We start from the raw sequence: 23,521 nt of genomic DNA, 5'->3' as shown, positions 1-23,521 counted from the left end.
TATGTTAAACTAATATTGACCTTTCCAAAGTAAAACAAAATCTGGTATTTGTGCTCAAAAGACTGAAATAGCAATAGATGTGGAAAGGAGAGGATAAATCATCTTGGGTTTTTTTTTTCTTGCTTAGAAACTCTCTCTGAGAATTAGTCATTTTTATATATCTGGCATGAATGTAAGACAGGCTCTGGATACTCTCCTGGATAGGAAACCTGGATCCTTTAGCAAATACCTTTTTGTATAATTCGCAGTTTCACCCAAAGATCCAGATATATAACGCATGTTTCATTTGAAGGTGGGTGAAAAACTCAAGAATGTGTACATTAGGACTTGGGTAGGAACATCCAGATGTCAAATCTGGGCAAGATCAGGCATTGGGGATGGCACTGGGGATGAGAATGGGATAGGTTAGGTTGCTAGAAAATGGTGACAATGGATGGGAAGGGGGAAGATGAGGAGGGATCAGTGGGGTATATAGTTCTGGCAGGGAAGGCCATGTCAGAGCAAAGTTAGAAAAGCAGAAGCAGCATCATGAATGAGGTCACCTATATACAGTCCATACATATACATGAATAATAACTAACAGAGAGCTGAGCCCTCAATTAGACCCCTTCTTGGGTGTGTGCTCCATAGACCTATGTAAAAAATGCAATGCAACCCTACTTTCCCTTCTTGAGCTCTGAACAACCAGAAAACCCTAAGCTTGGAAACAGTAATTTCAGGCACAGTTACAAGTAGAATGTATATATTTCATCAAGGGAATCAGAATATGTCAAAATAGGAAATGTGAGGAAAGTATATAGTCGCTGGAAAAAGATCAGATCTTTTAGTTGTTATCAGCCATCTGTACTGAAACTGTGTGAAGAGCAGCGTATGAGGATCTGGGAAGGTCAGTGGATTTTCAGGGGGGTTTCTGAGCATGCCCTCTTGACTGTGTAGTGAGGGATCATTCTGCAGGGTTTTGCCTAGGGCCTTTCCCATCTCTTCTCATCTGAAGGCACTTTACCTGATATTGCTTCTATTCAGCAGCTTTTCAAGGCAACTGGATCCATCCATCCTCTACCCTAGCTAGCTAGGCCAGGTCTTGTGCTACATACCTGTATCCACTCTCTGTAGGAATCTTCCCCAGGAGTCCACCCATTCTCAGGGTAGTTCAGGCGGGAGCGCTCTGCAGACCAGTTGGTGCTATACTGGGAAGAAGCTGTGATTTGGTCAGAATGGATCTCTCCTGATTCCATGCCTAGAGCTTCCATACATTTGAAATCTGGAGGGAAAAAAAAAATGTGACCCAAAGTCATCAAAACATAAGGGATCAAAGTGCAATTTTCTTTTGAATCTGGCAAACTAAAGAGTTCATTCACTCAGAGTTTTACAAAAAGTTAGCAGCAAAGAACTTAATAAAATACAGCATTGATACATGTATTTTCATAGGCATCATTTCAAAATAAGGCCATGAATATCATCACAGTGATTAATGATTTTCTTAAGTAGGTCTAGGTTGACAAAAATAATATTTGAAAGACATTAGGAAAGGGTGAAGATTCTGATTTATTTCCAACGTTGAATCTGCATGCATGTGTGCTGTGCATCTGTCAGACAAGTAGATATCAAAAACTGTATTTAAATAAAATTTTAGTTTGGATTATTTTCTCTAATATCTTGAAAAATTGAAAAAGACTCTATGTCTATTTGCAATTCATATTCAGTAGACAGTAGATTGGAAGTCTCTTGTCTTTCAGACTCCTTGCAATTGGCACCTCGGCCACCTCTCCCTGACTCCTTTTGTTCTCATGTCCCTTGATCCTGGAATGGTCATAATTATTAACATTCTTAGTTATTTTATTAAAACATAAAAGTATCCATTAGGGCTAAGCTACAGCATCATATGGCCCAAAGAACATCACAGTTTTATAACATAAAATAATAATGCTCACATCAATGACCACAAATCATCAAAATGTGTATTCCATTAGGCCTAGCATATTTAATGATATTGGGAAGAAAGTAATCAATTTTAGAAAAATTCCAATTCAAAAGTGGAAAGCACACAAAGCTTTATGATTTAAATGGAAGTTTCTCAACCATCCAGAAAATTCCAGTTTCATAGTTTGAATTTTAAATCCCCAAAGGTTGATATATGAAAGGCTTGGTTCCCAGGGAGGCGCTATTGGAAAGTGGTAGAACCTTTAAGAGATGGGGCCTAGTGGGAGGTCTTTAGGTCATTTGGGATGTGCCCTCAAAGAAGATTATAGAACCCTGATCTCTTTTCTACTCTCTTGCTTCCTGAACATGAGGGGAGTGGCTGTTCTCTACCATGCACTCCTGCCATGATGTACCAGGATGTACTATCTCACTACAGGCCCCAAAGCAACAAGTATGGATTGGAACCTCTAAAACTCTTTACAATCTATTTATAATTTCGGTCTCTTTATATCTCAGGTATTATATCTCAGGTATTTGTGACCATAAGGAAAAGCAGACTAACATAGTAAGGTAGACTAACATATCAAGGTTTTGTATTGTCTGAATTTTCTAACCTAATAGATAAGGTTTTATGACACACACAAAAAATTTTCCCCATTGGTTTCATACATTAAAGTTAGGTTCACTATTTGTAATATAAACAATATTTATTGGCACATAAAGCTCAACTAATTAGTCAAATTAAGTACAAATAAGATTTTCAAATGTTATTGGTCATTTTATTTTCTAGTAAGATCTTGTTGAGAAGACACTAACATCTCTGGAATAGGTCTCCAAATACCCTATGTCCTCTCAGTAAATGACTTGGTGGCCAGAACTGATGAAATATGAAAATGTAACTTTGTTCTTCCAATTTTGTTCTCAGACTCTGAAAAGAGATGAAAACCACCTAAACTTTGAGAAAGGGTTGAGTTAGTTGAGTACTTTAATAGGATATAAAAATATGTTACTTTCTTGTTTTGATCGCAAGGCATTAACAAAATGTAAAATGCGCTGCTTTTACATGAATATCTCCTTTTACTCAGGTAAGAAAGAAAATAGAATGGCTTCCCTCAGGGTCCTTCAAAACCAACCGCCACACACTATTCACTCTGTGACTGTTCTGCTCATCAACTGCCTCCTATTTGTCCTATCCCAATCTGGCATCCAAGCCTTTCCTTTTATGATTCTTAGTCTATTATTCATGTGAGGGTGTCAGGGAGGTGGTCTGGTCATATTTCATTGTTTTGAGGCACTCTTTTGCCATTTCCCACTTCTTACCATAATTTCAGAGGCTCATCCACAATTTTATGGAGAGAGCACACCAAATAGTTTTTCCTGTTGATATTCACACAAACACACATACGAAAAATTTTTAAAGAGAAAAACAAACACTTAGCACCCCAGTTCACAAAACACAGCTTTAGCGTTTCATGTGGCCGCAGGTGTGTGCAGACGAATAACAGGGAATATTTACCACAGGGCTTTGCAAGATGAATAATACTGACCTTCTGAGACACTGCTCTGCAAGACACTGTAGTTTGCTGAGAAGCCTTCTTTTGCTATTGCACTGTCGGTATAAAAAACCATGGATAGAATGCCCGATGAGGAACGAATCCGACCTGGTGTTTTCTGTCCACAGTAACGCCCAATGTGAGGGCCAACTGGAAAGGCAGAAATATAGAGAATGTCAAAGTGTCTTTTCTTTTACAGCAGATGTAAAATAACCATTTACAAACACGGGTCCCAGCAGAATCCAGAAGTCTATTCTAACCCAAAGCAAGTCTTCCCTAGTTAATTGGTTTGCAGCGAACATATTGGATCAGGTTTGCAGAGAGGATTTTAAAGTGTACTCAAAAGGGCAGTAACAGGCATAACCACATTCCCCAGTGAGCAGGATCATTTTCAGGAACAGAATCGAAATGCTTGCTTCAATTGCAAAGAATGAGATTTGGGCTGTCAAGTGGCACCTTGGCATTCATCTCCAGGGCCAAGTTGTATGCACAGCCCAGCACTGAGAGACTCCAGCTAGACTGTGCTCACTGAGTTCTCTTGGATTTGCCTGTCCTCACTTCTCTGTCCTTGGAGGAGATCCTCTGACAGACCTATGTCCTGAAAAGCAGAGCAATACAGGGGGTCTGCTCTAGGACTGTGAAAGCCCAATTCCCTTCCTCGTTCTATTTTTCAGCCCTGGAGTCTAAATATAATCCACATCACAGACTTAGGTGAAAGACAAAGGATCATGTTCTACTCAGGACTGCATTTGAAGACCAAAAAAATAATTGCTATGATTTAAAAATTTAAAAACTAATAGATGCTAATGATTTATACATAATAGTAAGTTATAATCAAACTGAATGGAAATTGCATCATTGTAGCTTGTTTTATTTTCTCTTCCAAGCCTAAGAGGAGTGACTACATTTTACTGTCTGGTGGCCAAGAAATGGCCCAAAGCAGCCATTTGAGTATGCACAACAGGAGAAAAAGTGTACCTGAGGCAATGGACAATCTAGAACATTGACAAATGCGTATTAAAGTCAAATTGTTATTTGGCTTAAGCTGGTCACACCTTTGTTAAAGTGCTTTAGACAAACCTTGGCAATGAGTGATTATAAGTTTCCTCATGAATAATGCAGAAGTCCCTTGTACTTGGAGAATATTTCCATTTCCCTGCCCAGTTCAGCAGCAAGACAAAAAAAAAAAAAAAAAAAAAAAAAAAAAACCTTTCTCTCTAGGTTTTTTTCATTGCACATATGGTAAAAAACACACCAGATGGTTTGGACTTAGAAGGACAATCTGGTATGGACTGTTTTCCCCTCCCAGAAATACATGGTTCTATGCATTTCAACTAAGAATTATTGCTTCATTTAAGAAAGCACAGTAGGTGAATATTTCCCTGGGGGAACAGGCCTTCAAGGGGGCATGGTGATCCACGGCCTGTGTATGCAACTCGGATGCACAGGACAGCTGATAAGAGCTGGGAGATGTTTCAAGTGTGATTGCAAAAGCAAACCCCACAAGAACCCATGTTCCTGGGGCCCAGAGTACCAAATGAGTTCTTAATGGGCAGCTAACCTGAACACCTTCCTTTTTGGAATGTGTAGATCTTTTGCTGATATTTTTGCAGCTCGACCAGTTCTCTTAAAATAAGCAAACTCCCTACCCCTAACAAAAGGAAAACTAAACTAAACTAAATCTGAAGTGGTTCATATCCTTGAGTTCCTGCAAAATAGTTATATTGAATCCCTGAAAATGTTTCTATGCATTCAAAGTAATTAGTATGTCTGAATTCAAAGGCTGTTTCTTTCTACTGAAATCCTCTCTGATAACCAAATGTCTTGTGTATACAGAATGCTTTACCATGAAAAAAAAAAACAAAACAATAACAGAGGGTCACCCAATGAAGGGGACTGATAACAAATATGTGAGGAGCATCACTTTGTCATGGACAATCACTTTGCATTATGGGAAGAGAATTTTGTTAAATCAGGCTTCCCAGTTCTCAGAAAAAGTATCTCCAAAAGATAAAACTTACTGTCTTTTGCTTCTTTTCAGGTAAACCTCGACCTCAAATTCTTCTACAAATGCTAATTTTTGATAGATTTGATTCATTCTGGATGTGGTCCTATCATGAATCCAATTTATTTTTCCTTCCCTGAGGACTTCCATGTTGCCCATAACATATCCAGGAAAATATCCTGCTAGAGCCACAGACTCAGGTCTTTCCTTCCCTCAAATAGAATCCCACTTCTTGTCTGTAATTATAAATGGGAGCTTAGAGTCCATTCATCCTCCCTCACATTTTTCCCTCATTTAAATTCCATTAGTGTGGTTTCATAATCTTTTTCTTTAGTTTGTGGGCAAACTTTTAAAGCCCTAATCCTCGGGGTCGTTTTCTGATCACTACAGCCACTGACCTTCTCAAGAATATGGCAAGGGAGGCCGTGAACATCCCAAGGAAGCTCTGACGGCTGATCCTCCCCCTCCACTATCACCCCATTCCTTTGGGGAGGGTGGAAGGGGGAGTCTCTTTGAAAGAGGAAACAGAAGAGAACTTGTCTAATGCAGACTCATAATTTAGAGAGTCTCCATGACTCACTGGTTTATAATGTTTAAGACATGCTGGGTAAATCTGCCTTCTGTCCTTTAGAACATTGCCCCCGGACAGCAGCATGCAACTCTCTTTAGGAGCCCTCAAGATAAGAGAGTGAAAGGCTTTGCCATGATAATACAAAGAGGTATTGAATTTTCCTGAACAACAGCGAGACCTTAGCCTAGCAAGCTAATGCAATATTGATCTGAACCAGAGTGGGTGAAGTACTCTTATCCGGCTTGTGTGTGTGCTCATTTGTGTATGTACATGAACGCAGCTATTGGATTTCCTCTTTGTTACCGGGGACCTAAAGGCCAAGGAGATGAATGAAAACTCTCACAAAAACCATAAGGATAATTCAAAAATTGAATTATAGAATAATGTAGGCAGGCAAGATGCACCAAGCTATCATTTGGGGGAGAACAGAACTAGAAGGTATAAAATTAATAGAGTATTGGTGATATTTAAAAGATCCACTGGCAACAGGGGGTGGCAATAGCACACTGTTTTTGTTTTTCTGTTTATTTTTGTTTGTATTTTTCCCAATAATTTCTACAATAATTACAACCCTATCTTAGAACCAAGATAATTTGGCTTTCTACTGCTTTCTAATGAGGGGGTGGGGAGAGCAAAGATTGACTGTGACATTATCCTTTGAAATGAAATATTTTGAATAAATAAAAAAGGGAATCATTTTGAGGGCACAAGATAGGCCATCTACGCCTTGCTTAAACTAAGAAAACTTTTGATGGAAAATATCTACAATACTAACAATAAATTTTGGAACTTACACTCAATAGTATATTCATGTTTATCCCTGTGGTTTAGAAGGTTAATTTAAAGGTAAAAGTAAATAAAAAACAAAACTTCCCTTATTCCTTTTATGAGACTTATTCCTGAGATGGTTGATTTTTTGGGGGAGGTAGGTAACAATGGCAGTTCTGTCCATAGGGATGTCAGCTTAGGTGGAGGGTTGACTGCATCTGCCCCCCAGCGCTGTGAGCTAATAAGTCCTGTGAGCTAAGCATTCATCTCTTGCTCCAACATTCAGCACAGGCTCCTGCAATGTCCACCAGGGCAGCATGTCTACTGTTGGCTCAAACCATATGTAAACTTCCACCAATGTCTCCAGAGTAGTTACTTGAGAATCCATAGAGTTTCAAAGACAGAGATAGATGGAGATGTGTGATTGACAACATGCATGCCTTGAATTTTGAGTTTTGGAGTAAACTGTTTTTCTTCAAAGCCAATTTGAATCAATGGATAGCTTTCAATTACTTAGTCATTTAATTCAATGTTTATGATAAAGTGCAACATAAAATCACTTGATGGTTAAAAGCCTTCAGCGCCTTCTGCTTGTTGTTTTTGGAAAAGATATCAAAGACTAACAGCAATTTTGTTGGCAGAGGAAGTGTGTGTGTTGAACTACTATGACAAAATGTTTCTAGTGACACGTAAACCACAGGAGGACAATTTCTCATTTTGCCTAAAAAAAGAGCTGTCATGCAGGTGTAGCTGGATGAGGCCAGGTAAACAGTAACAAAGATACAGACATTTTTTCATAGTCCAAAGCCAGTTTCCCCAGGAATAAGTGAGAAACACACCATAGTTCAAAACATGGGTGAATTGCAAGGCTGATGATTCTTATTGTTCATTGTTCTTTGCTTCAACTCAGTGATTTTCTAGAGCCAGAAAATTACTACTTTGGAAAACCCTTGACACTAATAACAATGTGCTTCTTTCTGAAAATATTCTAAATAAGTTGGTTGATTGGACCTTCTCTTCAGATGTCAATTTAAATGAAAGTTCTAGAAAGGAAGGCTGCAAACTTGGGTTATGAACAAATAAACCCATTATTAAGTGTCCCAACTATTGTTACAACATTATTATAATATTGTTTTCCTAATTATCATATTGCATACTTGGAAATCAGTCAGTACTGTTTAGAAAAAAAACCTCATTACTTAATGAAGTAATTGCTAAGATCATCAAAAACCTATTTATACATAAAAGACCAAAGAAGATATTAAACTAGGGTTAACTCACCCATTTACACCAATGAATATAAGGCATCTCTAAAATCAGTTTTTCTCTAATGCAATTTACAAATAAAATTACTTATAATTGTAATGTTATTTCAAAGACCAAGACAATCTCTTTCTCATTCTACTTGCTCTATTTTTAAAAAAAATATATATATATATATATATAATTTTTAGTTGTTGATGGACCTTTATTTTTATTTATTTATTTATATGTGGTGCTGAGAATTGAACCAAGTACCTCACACATGCTAGGCAAGTGCTCTACCACTTAGCTACAACTCCAGCCCCTCTATTTGTTCTTTTTTTTTTTTTTTTTTTTACAACTTATTCTAACAATTTTTCCTCCTACTTGAGAATAAACTCCAATTCTGTTTCATAGATGGTTATAATTCTCTAGGTGAATGACCACTAAGAACTTCCAAGTTGTCCTTTCTGATCTGTGTAGTGTGTGTGCACTGGAGAAATCTTAATATTAAACCAGAGCAATGCAGCTGCAACACATTATTTGCTGCTACCTCCCTCCATTCAGAATTTGGGTATGTATTTTTGCCATTCAATCTTCCAATTCACTAGGATTGAATGGGGAAAAAAAAAAAAAAAAACTTTCATTAGATGTCCACATGGATAGTTTCCCCTATGTCCTTCAAATATTTAATGCTCAAGTGTTACTTTCTTGATATGGCTTAATCTGACCACCCTATTTAAAGTTTTAATCTTTACTTTCTCCTCCCCTAACTTCTCATCCTTTCATTCTGCTTGTTCTTCCCTTGTCCTTTTGAGCTATTATGAAAAAAAAAAAAAAACAAAAAAAAAAAAAAACATCCCTGTATCTCTCTCCCTTCCTCTGGCCTTCCTTCCTACCCTGGTGTTTGACAGTGACATCTCTCTCCTTCCCTCTCCCCCCCTCTCTCCTTCTTGGTTTGTGATACCACTTGTCCACTTCTAACATCCCATGCACATATCACTTTATTTGTACTGGGCACTGTTTATTGCCTGACTCCCGCTGGAGGAATATGAACTCCACAAGGGCAGCCATCTTTGATTGTTTTGCTTATCAAGTGGCTAGAACAGTGGGCCTAATACAGTGCAGGTGTTTAATCAATATTTTTTAGACGTAGGAAATAATTCAGATGATAGGAGAAAAGAATATAAATGATAGATTGTAGTGACTCAAATTGCCAAAGATGAAAATTCCTTAAATAGCAAGTGTGGAATCTATCTAAATGAGGAATGCCCAAATCATCTCTTTCTCTTCCTAAATGTCTAAAAATAATTTAAATTTGTATTTAACTTCTCTGATTCTTAGTCTGTTTTTTTTGTAAAACAAGTGGTTTTATTTCAGTGCTCTCTGAAGATCCCATCCTCTGACAGTTTATGAATTAATGACCAGTAGGCAGGACAGTGAAATGAGCAGAATGATTTAGTTGGGAAATGTATGTGTTGGTCTCTGCTCTAAAGACCTTGAATAATCCTTCATGGCCTCAGCTTCCTTATCTATAAAATGAAGGGTTTGCACAGATAATTACTAAGGTCTTTCTGAGATAAAATACTTCATCTCTGGCTCAGTGGAGAGCTGCCATTTTGCTTTGTTTTCCCTTGTCCTTTTGAGCTATTATGGAAAAAAAAAAAAAGATGCATGTATCATGACACTTGTAAAAGAATCCCCATACCCTTCCCCCAGGTCTTTCCTCTTTGGGAAATGCTTCGTACTGATCTTAGCTCTTACCATCAGGGAATCCATCCCAGATTTCTAGTCGGTCATAGCGACAGAACATCCCCCCTGGAGGATTTGAGTCAGGCTCTAGGTCAAAGCTTTCAAATTCCAGGATAATCTCGGACATCTTTGGTGCGAAGATAATATAAGTGCATTCAAGGCCATTTGGATATTTTTCAGGGAATCCAGGGGACTTTATCACTCCACTAGATGTTGTGTAGTTCTGGGAACATTCAGGACCTATGAATACACGAGAGAAAAAAAAAAAAGGAAGAGAGTGAAAATCCCACTTAAATAACTTCACTGAGAAATAATCTGGGCAAAGACAGAATATTTTTCTAATGAAAGCCCACCATTATAATCACTCTCCTAATCATGCATTACTCAGCCTTTTCATATTAGTGATAGGTATGGCAAGTCAGATTCAGATTTATTGTGTTCTCCTTAGTTTTCCATTTATGTGGAGCAATTTAAAGCCTTCTGCTGTTGCAGGAGGAAAAAAAATGACAAATATAAAATCATGTGGGAACAATGAATGAGTAAGCTGCAGAAATCTCGACAGAGCCCTAGAGAAATAATTATAGCCCCTTCAAGCTTAAATCTTTAAATCTTGAGGCTGACAGCCCTTTATTGGTGAAATAGAACATTTACAAAGGCGAGGGAGAGAATTCTGCAGAGGGAGTTTGGGTTTCAGATTCCTACACCAGTGACTCAGTAACTCTGCCAGATGTGACCTATGCCTCTTTGACAAACTAAATGTGAAAGGTAATTCTTACATGTACCCAGGGCGAGTGACTCATTCTGAGTGGTGTTGACACAGGTGTGCTGGTAACGTGTGGCTGTTAGTGAGGGCACGATAAACTGTGATTACAGGCCACGGTGCTGGAAGTCAGTCACCTGATATCAATGTCGACATCCTAACCTTCCCCAAAGTATCAGCTACAGTACAGTATACCTTTCTAAAACTTCATGTTAATGGAGGTGTGTGTATAATGTGTGTGTATGTACATATTTGTAATATGTAATTTTAATGACCTTTCAATATTATGAAGACTTTACCAATTATGGTGACTTGTAATTGAAAAGATCAAGGGCATTCATACATAGTACAGGTTGACCTTATGACTGTATGAATGAGCCCAATTTCAATTCATGGTATCTAGCACTGAGTAGGGTAGAATTGACCACACCTCCAAAAGACCACTTACCTACACTAACATGAGCACATCCATTCTGCCTTTTATTACTACCACCACTGCCATGATTTTCAAGTTGCTACACTGAAGACTGTGAATCAAAGATGACTTAATCCTTTTGAATCTCAGGATCAAGCCTGGGGGTATTTGATTCAACATTTTTTTTCCCCTACACTGTTCTCTCACTATGGCTCACAGGTGGAAGTGATGGGCCTCCTGCAATGGCATGCAAGGATTGAACTCCAAGTAAGGTGGTGTATAGAGATTGCTCTTAAGTAAATATCCTCTCTAAGTGACCAGCAACCAGTGGTAAATTACCAGGCATCAAGGCAGATTACATTTAAACTTACAGATCTCTGATTTTAGTGGCTCAGGTCAGTAAGCTGAATCTCCATCTCGGTGCTTTTGACAGTGTACTGAGAAAACAAAACAGTGCCTCTCTCCTTGCACACATATGAGCTACCCATGGCACTGGAGAGGCAGAAGAATGGTATTTGCTGTATGGGTACAGAAATCCTGGCCTGCAGAAGTCTGACTGGTTCAAAATAACTCCCAAACCTTGTTGGCCCATGCTTCACCATGATGGCCTCAAATGCTTATCTGTTTGATTCTGGTTAAAAAGTTATTAATGTATTGCATTTTACCAGGACAGTTCTAGGTAAAGGTTTAAAAATCCATTCTAAATTACTCTGGGGCTCCTGAGATAACAGTGACTTTGCCAGTTTGAGTCACTGTTCTTACATTAATTCACAAAGAATATCTGTCAATCAATCGGTCCATCCTTCCACCCATCCATCCGCCCTACATACATACATATATCTATCTATCTATCTATCTATAGGGTATTGAGAATGCCTTAGAATTTCGCTTTCAAGATACAGTAACAGTGACCCTGGACACCTCCATCCTTCTCTCTGGGGGAAATGTGTTGGCTTGGCCTTGTAAGGCAAAGCAAACAGCAAGGTTTAATGCAAGTATTAATATTCCCTCCTTCTCATTCATATTGTCAGTATAGTATTTGTCAAAGGTATCTACATACTTTAATAATAAAAAACAACATTTGAGAATCTTTTTAGTCTCTAAATGTTGAATACCTAGTCAGGGTGTTAGTAGTTAAATGTTTTGAAGCTATCTCTTATTCCACATCCTGAACCCTACCATGGTCTCCCTCACCTTCTAATGCAATTTGTATAACAAATGCTGGGAACTACAAGTCACATTTAATGCAAAATGTGTTTTTGGAATAATGACATATCAATCACTTCTTCAGCCTCTCCAAACATGTGACTGACAAAAGCCACTATTCAGGAAGGCTTTCTGCTGTGTAACACTTTAGAAGTAAGAAACAATACAGGAGGACAGCAGAACTGTTTCATTTCTGTTCAGAGAATAAAGGTACTTTTTAAGGTATTAAAAAAGAAAATTCCCTCCTTCTCAAAAAGATAAACTCATTCACGTGGGATGAAGACTTAAAAAAAGAAAAGAAAGTGACAGGAACTACGAGCATACTTTCAAAACTAAGTGAATTTCAACATTTCCACTGGGTCCTTGTCACATCACATACCTTTGAAAGCTATCCCAGGTTTTCTAGTTATCTTAATACAGTGTGGGGACATTTCTTGGGATAATGGAAGAGAACCAAGTTGAATGTCAGGAGATCTGAGTTCCAGCCTTGCCTTTACCACTAACATGCTATGCAGCCTCAGGTGGCCTCTTAATCTTTCTGGTTCTCAGATTCTGTGTATAATGTAAGAGTTGGGTTTTGGATTTGAAAAAACAAAAAATCTCTTCTAACTTAGATTCTGTAGTTTCATATTTTCTCCATTGTACATCAAACTTTGTTTCAATATTAATATTTATCTTAGTTACTGCCACAGATGAACAAGTGCTTCCTCCAAAAAGGATGGTGGAGGGAACGGGTTCAGGAATTCTGCAGTGAGTACCCAAGAGTGAGGCCAGCAGCCCTGTGTGCAGCAGGAGCAGGTATGCTGCAGCTGTGAGGGCTGCTCGTGTGCACATCTGGAGCCAGTGACAGACACCATGCTTTTGATGTTATTTGTAAGATCAAGAGTACTTGGATAGCCACAAGTTGTTAATGATGATGGGGTCAGATAATAATAATAGTTTGAAATTATTATTAAATATATAGACTCCTTGTTGAGAGCCACAGCCGAAGGAGCCCCAGCAAACTTTCAGACTGCCAGCTGATGATTGGCTCACCGCGGCCCCAGCAACATCTAGCTGATTGGCTCCTCTGAGATGATGCTCATTGGAGCTGCTCATTGGGCTGTTTCCCTGCCCTTTCAGGCCACGGAGCTGCTCATTGGGGGACTTTTTTGGCTCCGCCCACGCAACCCAGCCAGTCGGCCTCAAGAGCAGGAGGATTGTGGGAGGTAGAGAGGCTGGTGGTTGAGGGAGTGGCTTGTGGGAAGCTGGTGGTGGCAGTTGAGCTCTGAGGGTTTTTTCCTGAGGAGCTGTTTTGTTTGGCGTGTGTGGTTCTAAAAATAAAGTTAGTTTCTTTTGACAAGTGGCTCCTGAATTGTGCCCAGCCAGACTGCAGCATTTGGTGGCCCGTACAGGGAACGAACCCGAACCTTGGCGTTATCAGCACCATGCCAGACTGCGGCAACTCCTGTTTTTTGTTTGTTTGTTTGTTTGTTTTGTTGTTGTTGTCGTTTTGTTATCAGGGATTCAACCCAGGAGCACTTAACCACTGAGACACATCCTCAGCCCTTTTTATTTTTATTTCGAAATAGGATCTCATCAAGTTTCTTAAAGCTTTGCTGAATTGCTGATGCTGGCCTCAGACTTGTGATCCTCCTGCCTCAGCCTTCCTAGTGGCTGAGATTACAGGCATGCACCGTCGCAACCAGCTTAAATACATAGACTCTTAATTGTATAATGTGTATCAAGTGGCCAATCCTGCTTTCAACAAATGACACCCATCCTGCACGCTGAGACCCACAGAAACTGCTCAGCCTCTTCCAGCATCACAGATTGGATGACCCAGTCCAAAGAGAAGGACAGGGATAGAGTGATAGGTAGGGAGGCTTAGGTTTCCTGGAGAAATTTCATTAGGTGAATGGGGATAATTATAAGGCTTTTGGGGAAGAATTAAGGTGTTCTAGGATGATTCAGGAGGAATGGTTTAAGAGGTGGGGACTGGCCTTGCTGACTGTCAGGGAAAGATGGGCCTCTAGACAGGCAGCCCTAGGGATTTAGAAATGGTCTAAATCTCAAACTGTATTATTTTGAAAAATTCAAGGTCATCAGGTAAAAGATCAATTTCCTGGTTGTATTAAACTGTGATTAGCATAATTTGTATGTTTTGAGGAAACTTGAAATGGCGGCCCCCTGAAAGAAGAGGCATATTTTCAAAAGAACAGAGATTTACAGATTTTGCAATATTATTAAATAGTTTCTGGGCATAAAACACTCATGATATATATATATATATATATATATATATATATATATATATATATATATGGAGAGAGAGAGAGAGAGAGAGAGTATATAATTACGTGTATGTAGTGAGTAAAAATATGTGTTATTTGCATTTTTCAAGTAGTATACATTTAGTTGGGAAGTAAAACATACATGATATGAAATAATTTGAAAATATTAGTGAGTGGAGTGTGTGTGTATTCTATGCTTGTACACATACAAAAATATTCCACATACTGTATATAGTATATAGTATACAACATAGATGACAACTTGAGTGCATATTTTTTTTAAAAATCAGATTAATAACAAAGAGATTCTTGAGAAAAAAACACCAGAGTCAAATTCCTAAGAAGGGAAAGATTATACTGGACGACAACAAGGGCTCTGTATTTTGAAGGCACTATCTTTATCCATAATCACTGTTAACAGTATTGCTTAGCAAACATGTTGTCAGTGGCAGGCATTGGCCACATATTTTCCATGTTCTCATCTGATTTTCACAATAAGCCTGTGCTGGGTATAGTCTCCATATTTCATTTGTTTGGCATTTTTTGTTGTTGTTGGTTTTGGGTTTATTTTTTTTTTATTTTTTTATTTTTTTTAGATCAGGAAACTAAGGCTCTGTGCGTTCACACAGACAGCCAGCAGCAAAATTCAAATTCACACTCTGTTCTGCTGGGACTAACCAGTGCTTTGTCCTGAAGCAGGAAGACAGGCTATCTGGGAGAGTTGCAGGTGGACAAGTCCAAGTGCAGGTGTAGTTGGCATCCAGCCTCAAGCAGGAACTGAGTGTTAACCCAACAGGCGATGGAGACCCATTATAGGTGTTCTGAGGACTGCACTTGATGCCTGTTTGACAAGCTGTGTGTAGCACTCAGTAACATGGGAGAACCACAATCTGTGCCTATTTGGTTAATGGCAGTGGGACAGATAGGAAGCTGTGATTTGTTGAGACATTTGGATAAAAAGTAAGAACTCAAAGTCATGCTAGATGTAGGGAGTCCAGAAGAGAAAAAAAGGAAGGCTCTGATTCCCAAGGATGCTGTTGGACAGCTGGACAGTGAAATTATGGTCATCTGAGACTAAAGAGTATAGGGAACTGAGTTCATCTGGAGCATAAGTGAAGAATTCTTGGGGAGCAGAATAAAGAAAAGTAGAGTCATCAGGAGTTTCTGGAAATAGTGGTATTTTTTCAAATTTCAGGGATATTGGTTTTGAAAAATATCTCTCTCTCTCTCTCTCTCTCTCTCTCTCTCTCTCTCTCTCTCTCTTTCTGAAATCTTTTGTCTTTGGTAGTGCTCCAGGCAAGAAGGCAAGAGGATGTAGACATGCATGTGTATGTACATATACATACCTGTGTAATATGATTCATGTAATGAATCAAACAGCTTTTAACACAAGAAAAATGTACATTTATAAACACCTGTTTACACTGATGTCATATGTATACTATCATTTGTACTAATGGCATTTGTTCTAAGGAAATTTCTGAAGAAAGTTCTGTCTCTATGTGGGCAGAAACAAATATCAGAAATTCCCCCAAATTCCCAATGACTCGACTTTTCATTATTTTCAGTTGATACTGACCCAGAGGACCTGAGATGTTCAAACCAACTTTCAACTATACTTTGGCACTTCCTATTATACTTCAGTATAATATATTCAAAACCTGGGCATCTATCCCTGGATTGTCAACACATTAACACTAACTTTAAAATGCATGGAATACAAAAGGCTGAACTTAATACAGAAGAGGAATCTACAGTGACTTTCAAATAAAGTTACCTTGTCTTGCTATAGTTTGGATTTGGAATGTCCTCCAAAAGTCCATATGACAAAGGTTTAGTCCTCAGTTTGGTACTATTAAAGGTGTGGAAACATTAAGACAGGGGCCTAATACGAGGTCTTCCAGTCATTGGGGGATTATGGGACCCCAACCCTTCCTCTCTCTTTTTCATGTCCCAGCCAAGAGGTGAATAGTTGGTTCCGCTGTGCGCTGTGCCACCAGGATGTGCTGCCTCACCACAGGCCCAAAAGCAATTGGGGTCACTTAACCATGGACAAAAACCTTGAAAACTGTAAGCCAAATGAAATCTCTTTTTAAAGTTGATTTATTTCAGGTATTTTGTTACAGTAACAGAAGGCTAACTAACAATACCTCAAGTCTGGGAGCTTATGAATAGTCAGATTCTATTCCAACCCAATATACACCACTGCAACAGAAGATAAGTAAATGCTTGTAATAGAGAGGGTAACTGAGATCTCATTCCTGGGGGAATGCCACTGAAAACATTGCTCTTTTGTTTTCTATAAGAGGTTCCTCACCCAACTATCCTCCCATGAGTAGAAAGCTTCTTCCTACATCCCCTCCCCAAGTAGTGATGGAAACTATGAGGCTGGTGGGCAGTTTTGTTCTTCCTGAGAACTACCAGTTTTGAATTTTGTAATAAATTAAAGGAAACAAGATGTACATGGCTTTAAGATAAGAGGGAATAATATATTTTTCACACATAAAAAAATCAAACTCTCAGAGTAAAAAGAATACTCTTAAAGAATTTTATGGAGTGTATTCCTTATACACACTGGTGAATACATCAGAATAATGAGATTTTGATTCTTAAAATGCTTCTGTTCAATTTTAAACAAACTTCCTCTACACAATGGGTAGTTTTATTTAATGCATTTTTCAACATGTTATAAGGAGCAAATATATTCTTTAGGAAAGAATAACAGCATCGCCCCTATCTTTCTTTTGACTTTGTCTTTTGTAAAATCAATGTTACATTATCTTTTAGTCATACTTGTTCTGTCAGTTACTCACTCACCTCTCTTGAAAATTTCATAACGTATGGAAAATCCTGCACCGTGGGTCTCATAGTCAGAGACAAATTTGATAAAAAGAAATGGCCCTGAAGACACCACAGGAGAAGGGGCAATCTTTCCACAAAACTTTCCCCATAGACGTCCATTTTCATTTTCTCCATCAATGACTTCCACATAGTCATACCTAGCACAAAAACAGGGAAGGAAACATTAGGTTGGCAAGAAATGCCCTTTTAATTTCAATAATTCAGAAAGTAACATTATGCAGCACAGTCTGTCAAGAGAAAAAGTGCTTTCTGCGTTCTCTGCTGCTTTACATGGAGGAAAAAATATCTAGCAAAATGAAATAATTAAAATGGACTACATCATGTCTGTATACATCATCTGGCAACACAGAACTATTAAGAATAATGGTGTCCATTATACTTGCAGACAATGTCAGTTAAAGTAACCAATTAACAAGAAAAAGAAAAATCTCATGAGCACAATTCTCTATTATTAAATTGTGTTCCTTTGTCTATGGTGGTGGGGTGTCAATACATAATGCTATGCATTCTTTTCAAACTGTGAAGTTCTTTTATGAATTCAAAATGTCTCCTTAGCTGGAGCTCTCCATGAACAATACTTTGATTTCTGTGAGCGACCCTCTAAACATATGGCCACGGAATAATAAACAGATTCTTTACTATTTGACTCAATTCTGTCTAACTCCAGACTTCTTAGAAAAAATTCTCTCAGTGGCCACATTCAATAGTTCAAACACAGATTATTTTCCCCACTCTATGTGTGGATCATAGAATATAATTTATTCACAGAAAATAAATTTATTCAAAACTGGAAAATAACCTTGTCTATACTCACCAGGCTGAATGATTCGAGAAATAGCATTTGAAAAGGAAATATGACACACTTGAAATCACCAAAGTGATATGATTAAAAAAAATCTGGTTTAATAATGATACACTGAAGAGACAAATGATAGACTGGCAATAAAATATTATTCTAAAGATTACACTGAGATAACTGATATGCTTGCAACTTATTTATCTTTAAAAGGTAGAAACCATCACTAGTGTCCTTGAGGGAAATAAAGAGATTTTTGTTTATTTGGTGTTATCTGTTTCTTAGTATCTTGCTCTTTTCTTTCTTTTTATTTGCCAAGTCACATAGGAGCCAGAGGATCTGATTTGTTTCCATTTTTTGTCTCCTAGAACTAACATGAACACATTACAATCCATTCACTTCAAACCTTTATTTTATTTCTATGTTTCCCTTGGTTCAAAAATCCTGGTATATATTAATTTCAGGAATGGCTAAAATATGGCAGTCATATCAACTTTATCTAGCAATTTGAAAGAAATCAAAGTGGGGAGAAATCTTCATGATGACCGATGTCATCCTTAACAATCTCTTTCAAACTGCCCAGGACACATTACTTACATTTACATAAAGTCTCAGGAGACAACTGCAAAGATGATATCACTGGTTTGAGTGGACAGCTTAAGGCTTTCTAAATTAAAAATGACATTACCTCATCAGTTAAAATTGTGTGCCAGCTTTGTGTATATCAAGAAGAAAATAAAGCTGACATTGATGGAACTAAGCATTAACATATGTGAATTATTGTCTAAACTGCATTTCCTCTATTACATCTGATATTTCCAGTAGTAATCACTTGGCCTGCTAACATGGCTGTCCATTTGCAAAACTATGGGAATACACAGAGGAATTGTTCCTTTCTCAATACTTAGATGTTTTGCATTTAAAAGAAGACAAAGAAAGAGAGGGAGGAAGAGGAGGAGGAGGAGGAGGAAGAAGAAGAAAGCTTTCTGGTCAAAATCTTAACCAGCTTTTACAGTCAACTGGGGGCAGCTGGAAAGAACACCATCTCTGTATTCATTAAAGCCTCCCAAGTTGGCATTTATAGAGTAATTCCTTTTATCTCTACTGCTTCATTGACAAGATAGGTCTGCACGCTTTGCCCCACGCTTTCTTATAATCTAACTGTGATTTGAACTGTTGACTGTGTTTGGTCTGGCAACTGTGCATCCAGCTTTGCAATATAGGCTTTTTACTTGAATCTTGACATGGTCTGAATACTAAGTGGCCAAATCCTAGTGCATGTTGCCTTGCAGGCACAAATAAGAGAGGTGGGTCAGGCATTCTGAAGAACTAAGGGCATTTCTTTCTCTCAGGTATTAGCAAGCTCGGTGAATGTAATGCCAATGAAATGTAAGAGGGAAAAAAAGCGAGTATTTTAATTCACATATCCTCCTCTGATAGTAAATACTAGGCTCTCCTCTTGGCAACAGTAAAAAGCTATTTTTAAAAGTGAGGGGGGATTAGAATCCCTTCCCAGCAAAAGATAATTCATTGCATAGTTAGGTGCCAATTTTAGGAAATTGAATTATTCAGGGATGCTATAGTTACATTTGTAAACTGGAAGTCTGCTATCATTTTAGCACTTGCCTTCAAAGTATCATCCAACCAGACCCCAAAGAGTATCACGAATAGTAGTTCTTGTAAATATTCAGGAGGGTGTACTACGCACAAGTTGCAAAGGATAGTATTGCCAAAGAAGTTAAGGAAGCAGCTTGCATCTCCCTCTGGAGTTGATACCAGTTCCACTCCACAAGTTTCTCACTGGCAAACGCAGTGCCAAGAATGCAGCTGGTGTGCCAGCATCCCTCCCCAGAGACTAAACGTGTCACCACAGCAACGTACCCAGCCTGCATTGGCCTGAGGCCCAGGATACTGAGTTTGCAAATTTCGATCCCCCAGCCGGCTGCACATTGCTCTGTTGCTGCTGCCAGTGTGGCAAACACCGCATTGCTTGCAACATTAAGATCCCCAGAGGCGACAATGGAGGCCTGCAAGGTGAAAGTGAAGGCACCTGTCTGACTCACTGGAAACAGCCCTGCTCCAGTTGCTGGAGGAGACCCGGGAACTGCATCCAAGGAATCTATTTCATAAGAGCTACAGGAGGGCTTATAAAGTTGGGGAGTTCTCCTTCCATTTTGGATCCTGCTCTGGAAAGAGAATGCTCTGGGTGACAAAGGTGCCTGCCTGGGTCCAAAGAACCATCATCACCCTTCTAGGCAGGGGTCTAGAAGCTGGGCCTCTTCCTGTCCCTACTCATAGTACAGATGGACCCCATCCAAGGAAAGATGCTCCCCACTTATCATGGGAAGTGAATAGAATGTGGGTAGTTAAAATGTTTGGAAGGTAACCAACCCTCCTCCCTTAGACATCCTCCCACTTCTTAAGTCTTCTACATTCAAGCTTTTCCCTTGTGGAGCAGCGATGGCAAAACAGGTGGCCTTTTGCTCACATTGCTTCCCCGCCCCCACCAAACCTAGGTGTATGCTGGTGCTGAAATATTTTAAATCCTAATAATAATCACACGTTAGGTTTCCCATAAGAGTGATCAAAGAATAAAAGTTTCCTTCTAAGAATTCTTGAAAGGATTACCCAGAGATTATTTTTTTTCCTTTTGGAAAGTTTGAATTATGGTTTTAGGAAAATGGCCAAGTAGGGGGAAAAGTGATGGGAAAATGGAAATGTATTTAGTCACTAAAGAGCCATTTTGGGCACTTTATAGGTATGTGGTGCTGAACAGATGAATAGCGTACTTTACTTAAGTTAGGTTTCTCTTGTGAGTACGAATGACCCCTGACTCTCTTGGTGGAGAGGATGAAATGTTAAGAAAGCTAATCCTCTGCAGGGTGTTGTCTGAGATAGTGAGCTACCGTACCAAGCCCCCCAAGGCTTCTGGACATTCTCAAATTATTAGGAAGGAAGTTTTTAGGTGATGCTGTCTTTTTAATCTCCTTCCAAGGGGATCCACCCTCATCGACAATGGAGAAATTTGATACCTGACATCATACCCCAGAGTAAGAAATGATGTTGACTGACATAATTTCACCTGCAGAAATGTATTTCTTTGGTTTATTTTGCACAAGGCATTTAATAGCGATCCCAACTAAATGCCTGTGAACAATTGCTCTGCTGCTAAGAATTGTCTTAGATCTTCCCCAAAGTATTAGAAAGAGGATTTGAAAATAAAAATACATAATGATGGATGTAGGAAGAATCAATTTGTCTGCATGTGTGCTTTGAGCAGTTTTATATGAGATTTATCCCCTAACGGTTCTGGCTTGCTTGCAATTCCTCTAATCAAGATATATGAAAAACCTAACAATGGTTTACTTAGTAAAAACATTTTTTAGAAATCTATTTTAAGTAAATAATCAATAATATTAAATTTTTATATACAATCACAACATAGAATAACATGTAGCCATTAAAAAGCATGTCCAACAAAAGATTTTCTTTAGAACATAGGAAAAATGTTTATATTATAAGTAAAATATCAGAATATAAGCCCCTATATACAGGATAGCCTCAATTCTTATTGATATGCAAAAAAAGAACTGGAAGAAAATATGCCAAGCTGTTACAAGTGGTGATCTCTGGGGTAGTGACATTATGTTCCTATATTATTTCTGTATTTTTCTAAAACTTGTACAATGGACAAATGGTTTTTTTATAATCAGATAAAACTTATTTTGAAAAGCACTAACTACCAGTGTATGAAGTGACAAATCAATATCTGTTTGCCTTGCTAACAATTTTGTATTGCTTGGTCAGAAAGTGCTATCTTTATGCTGTTTTATATGAAAATAAATCAAAGACTTTGCCTTTTTTTTAAAACCCTGAATCAACGAGACTCTCTATGTAATATATTTTTCTTATGTTCCAGAAAGTTAAAATGAATTGGATTTGATCGCATACTTTCTGAAAGGCTGGCAATAATAATTGATATTGTACAGTATTTTCCATGTTACAAAATTTTCTCATATATATTATCTAATTTAGTCTTGATGGGGATCCCAGGAAGACTGGTAGTATCATTTCAGAAGGAGCCCAGAGCTTGGGAGCTGACCTGAGGGAAACACATAGGGGAGGGAGTTTGGTGACTTTGGAGCAAACTTGACTCCAATATGCACTCTTTTTTTTTTTTTTCATTTGTTCTAATTAATGACACATGACACACATCAGAAATGGAGTATAACTTCTCATTCTTCTGGTTGTACATGATGTAGAATTACATGGGCATGTAATCATATATGCACATAGGGTATTAATGTCCAATTCATTCCACTCTCCTTCCTACCACCACACTCCACCCTCCCTTCACTCCCCTCTGCCTAATCCAAAGTACCTCTATTCTTCCCTAGGCCACCTCCTCCATTATCATGGATTAGCATTCACAAATCAGAGAAAACATCCATCCTTTGGTTCTTTGGGATTAGCTTATTTCACTTATCATGATTATCTCCAGCTCCATCCAATATGTACTTTTGTTATTACCTTTCTTACATGTTTTGTGGGACAGCTTTTAAAAATAGTAGTCATTAACAATGACTAATTTGTTGTCTTTTGTTCAGTTGTTTATTGTTGCTAGGAGAGTACCCCCATTAAATAATAGTTCACTGTTTTTTTCATGATTCTTAGAATTTTCTAAACAAACCTCTTTGTGTGAGCTTTTCAGTACTGTAACAAATACCTGAGACAATCAACTTATGAAGAAAAAATGTTTATCTTGGTTCACAATTTTAGAGGTTTCACTATATGGTGGGTTGGCCCCTTTGCTTTTGGGCCTGTGGTGAGGCAGCACATCATGTCAGGAGTGTATGGTTCAACAAAGTTGCTCCCCTCAAAGACAGGATGCAAAAGAGAGGAAGAGGAAAGGAGGGCTAAAGTCCTGCCACTATTCCTCAAGGGCACAACCCCATGACCTGAAGACCTCTCACTGTGCCCCACCTTTTAAAGGCTGTGCTATCTCCCAACAGCACCACCCTGCAGACCAACCTATTACCAAATAGATGTCTGGGACACCCTCTAGATGTGGATTATAGCAATCTTGATGTGTACAAAGGTGGATATGCATGTGTGGATGAGAGAGAAAAAAAGAGGGAGAGACAGAGACCGCTTGCCCTTCAGGGAAACACCTGCGCTGAAAGTTTCAGTGGAACTGATGGAAGTCATTGAATAGGGTTCCTGCCATGGCTGTCCTGGTCCTCTTGCTCGGGCTGGATGTTTAGGGACCACATGATACCTGAGCAATAGAGATGAAACCAAGGTAGGTGCCAGAGGAGAGCTGAATGGCAGATACAAGTTAGTTTTCTTCCTGCTTCCAGCTGACTAATCGTGAACACGGGCTGCCCCAGCACAGGCA

The 23,521-nt window shown here is 38.6% G+C and overlaps 1 protein-coding gene across 4 annotated transcripts in view; it reads right to left on the bottom strand.

Moving 5' to 3' along the window:
- The window catches only part of Nrp1 (neuropilin 1), a 139,683-nt gene that overhangs the window by 66,646 nt on the left and 49,516 nt on the right, over window positions 1-23,521 (bottom strand). For all 4 annotated transcript variants that reach the window (XM_076832093.1, XM_076832095.1, XM_076832094.1 and 1 more), the window contains exons 3-6: window positions 17,283-17,464; window positions 9,824-10,051; window positions 3,468-3,623; window positions 1,095-1,261 (exon numbers count right to left, since the gene is read on the bottom strand). In XM_076832093.1, the coding sequence (XP_076688208.1) occupies window positions 1,095-1,261; window positions 3,468-3,623; window positions 9,824-10,051; window positions 17,283-17,464 (733 nt within the window). The remainder of the gene's footprint in view (window positions 1-1,094; window positions 1,262-3,467; window positions 3,624-9,823; window positions 10,052-17,282; window positions 17,465-23,521) is intronic.

This window comes from Callospermophilus lateralis, chromosome 13 (assembly GCF_048772815.1).
Source record: "Callospermophilus lateralis isolate mCalLat2 chromosome 13, mCalLat2.hap1, whole genome shotgun sequence".
Taxonomy (NCBI): Eukaryota; Metazoa; Chordata; class Mammalia; order Rodentia; family Sciuridae; genus Callospermophilus; species Callospermophilus lateralis.
The sequence above is the reverse complement of the archived record's forward strand: the minus strand, read 5'-3'. Positions and strand labels throughout refer to the sequence as shown.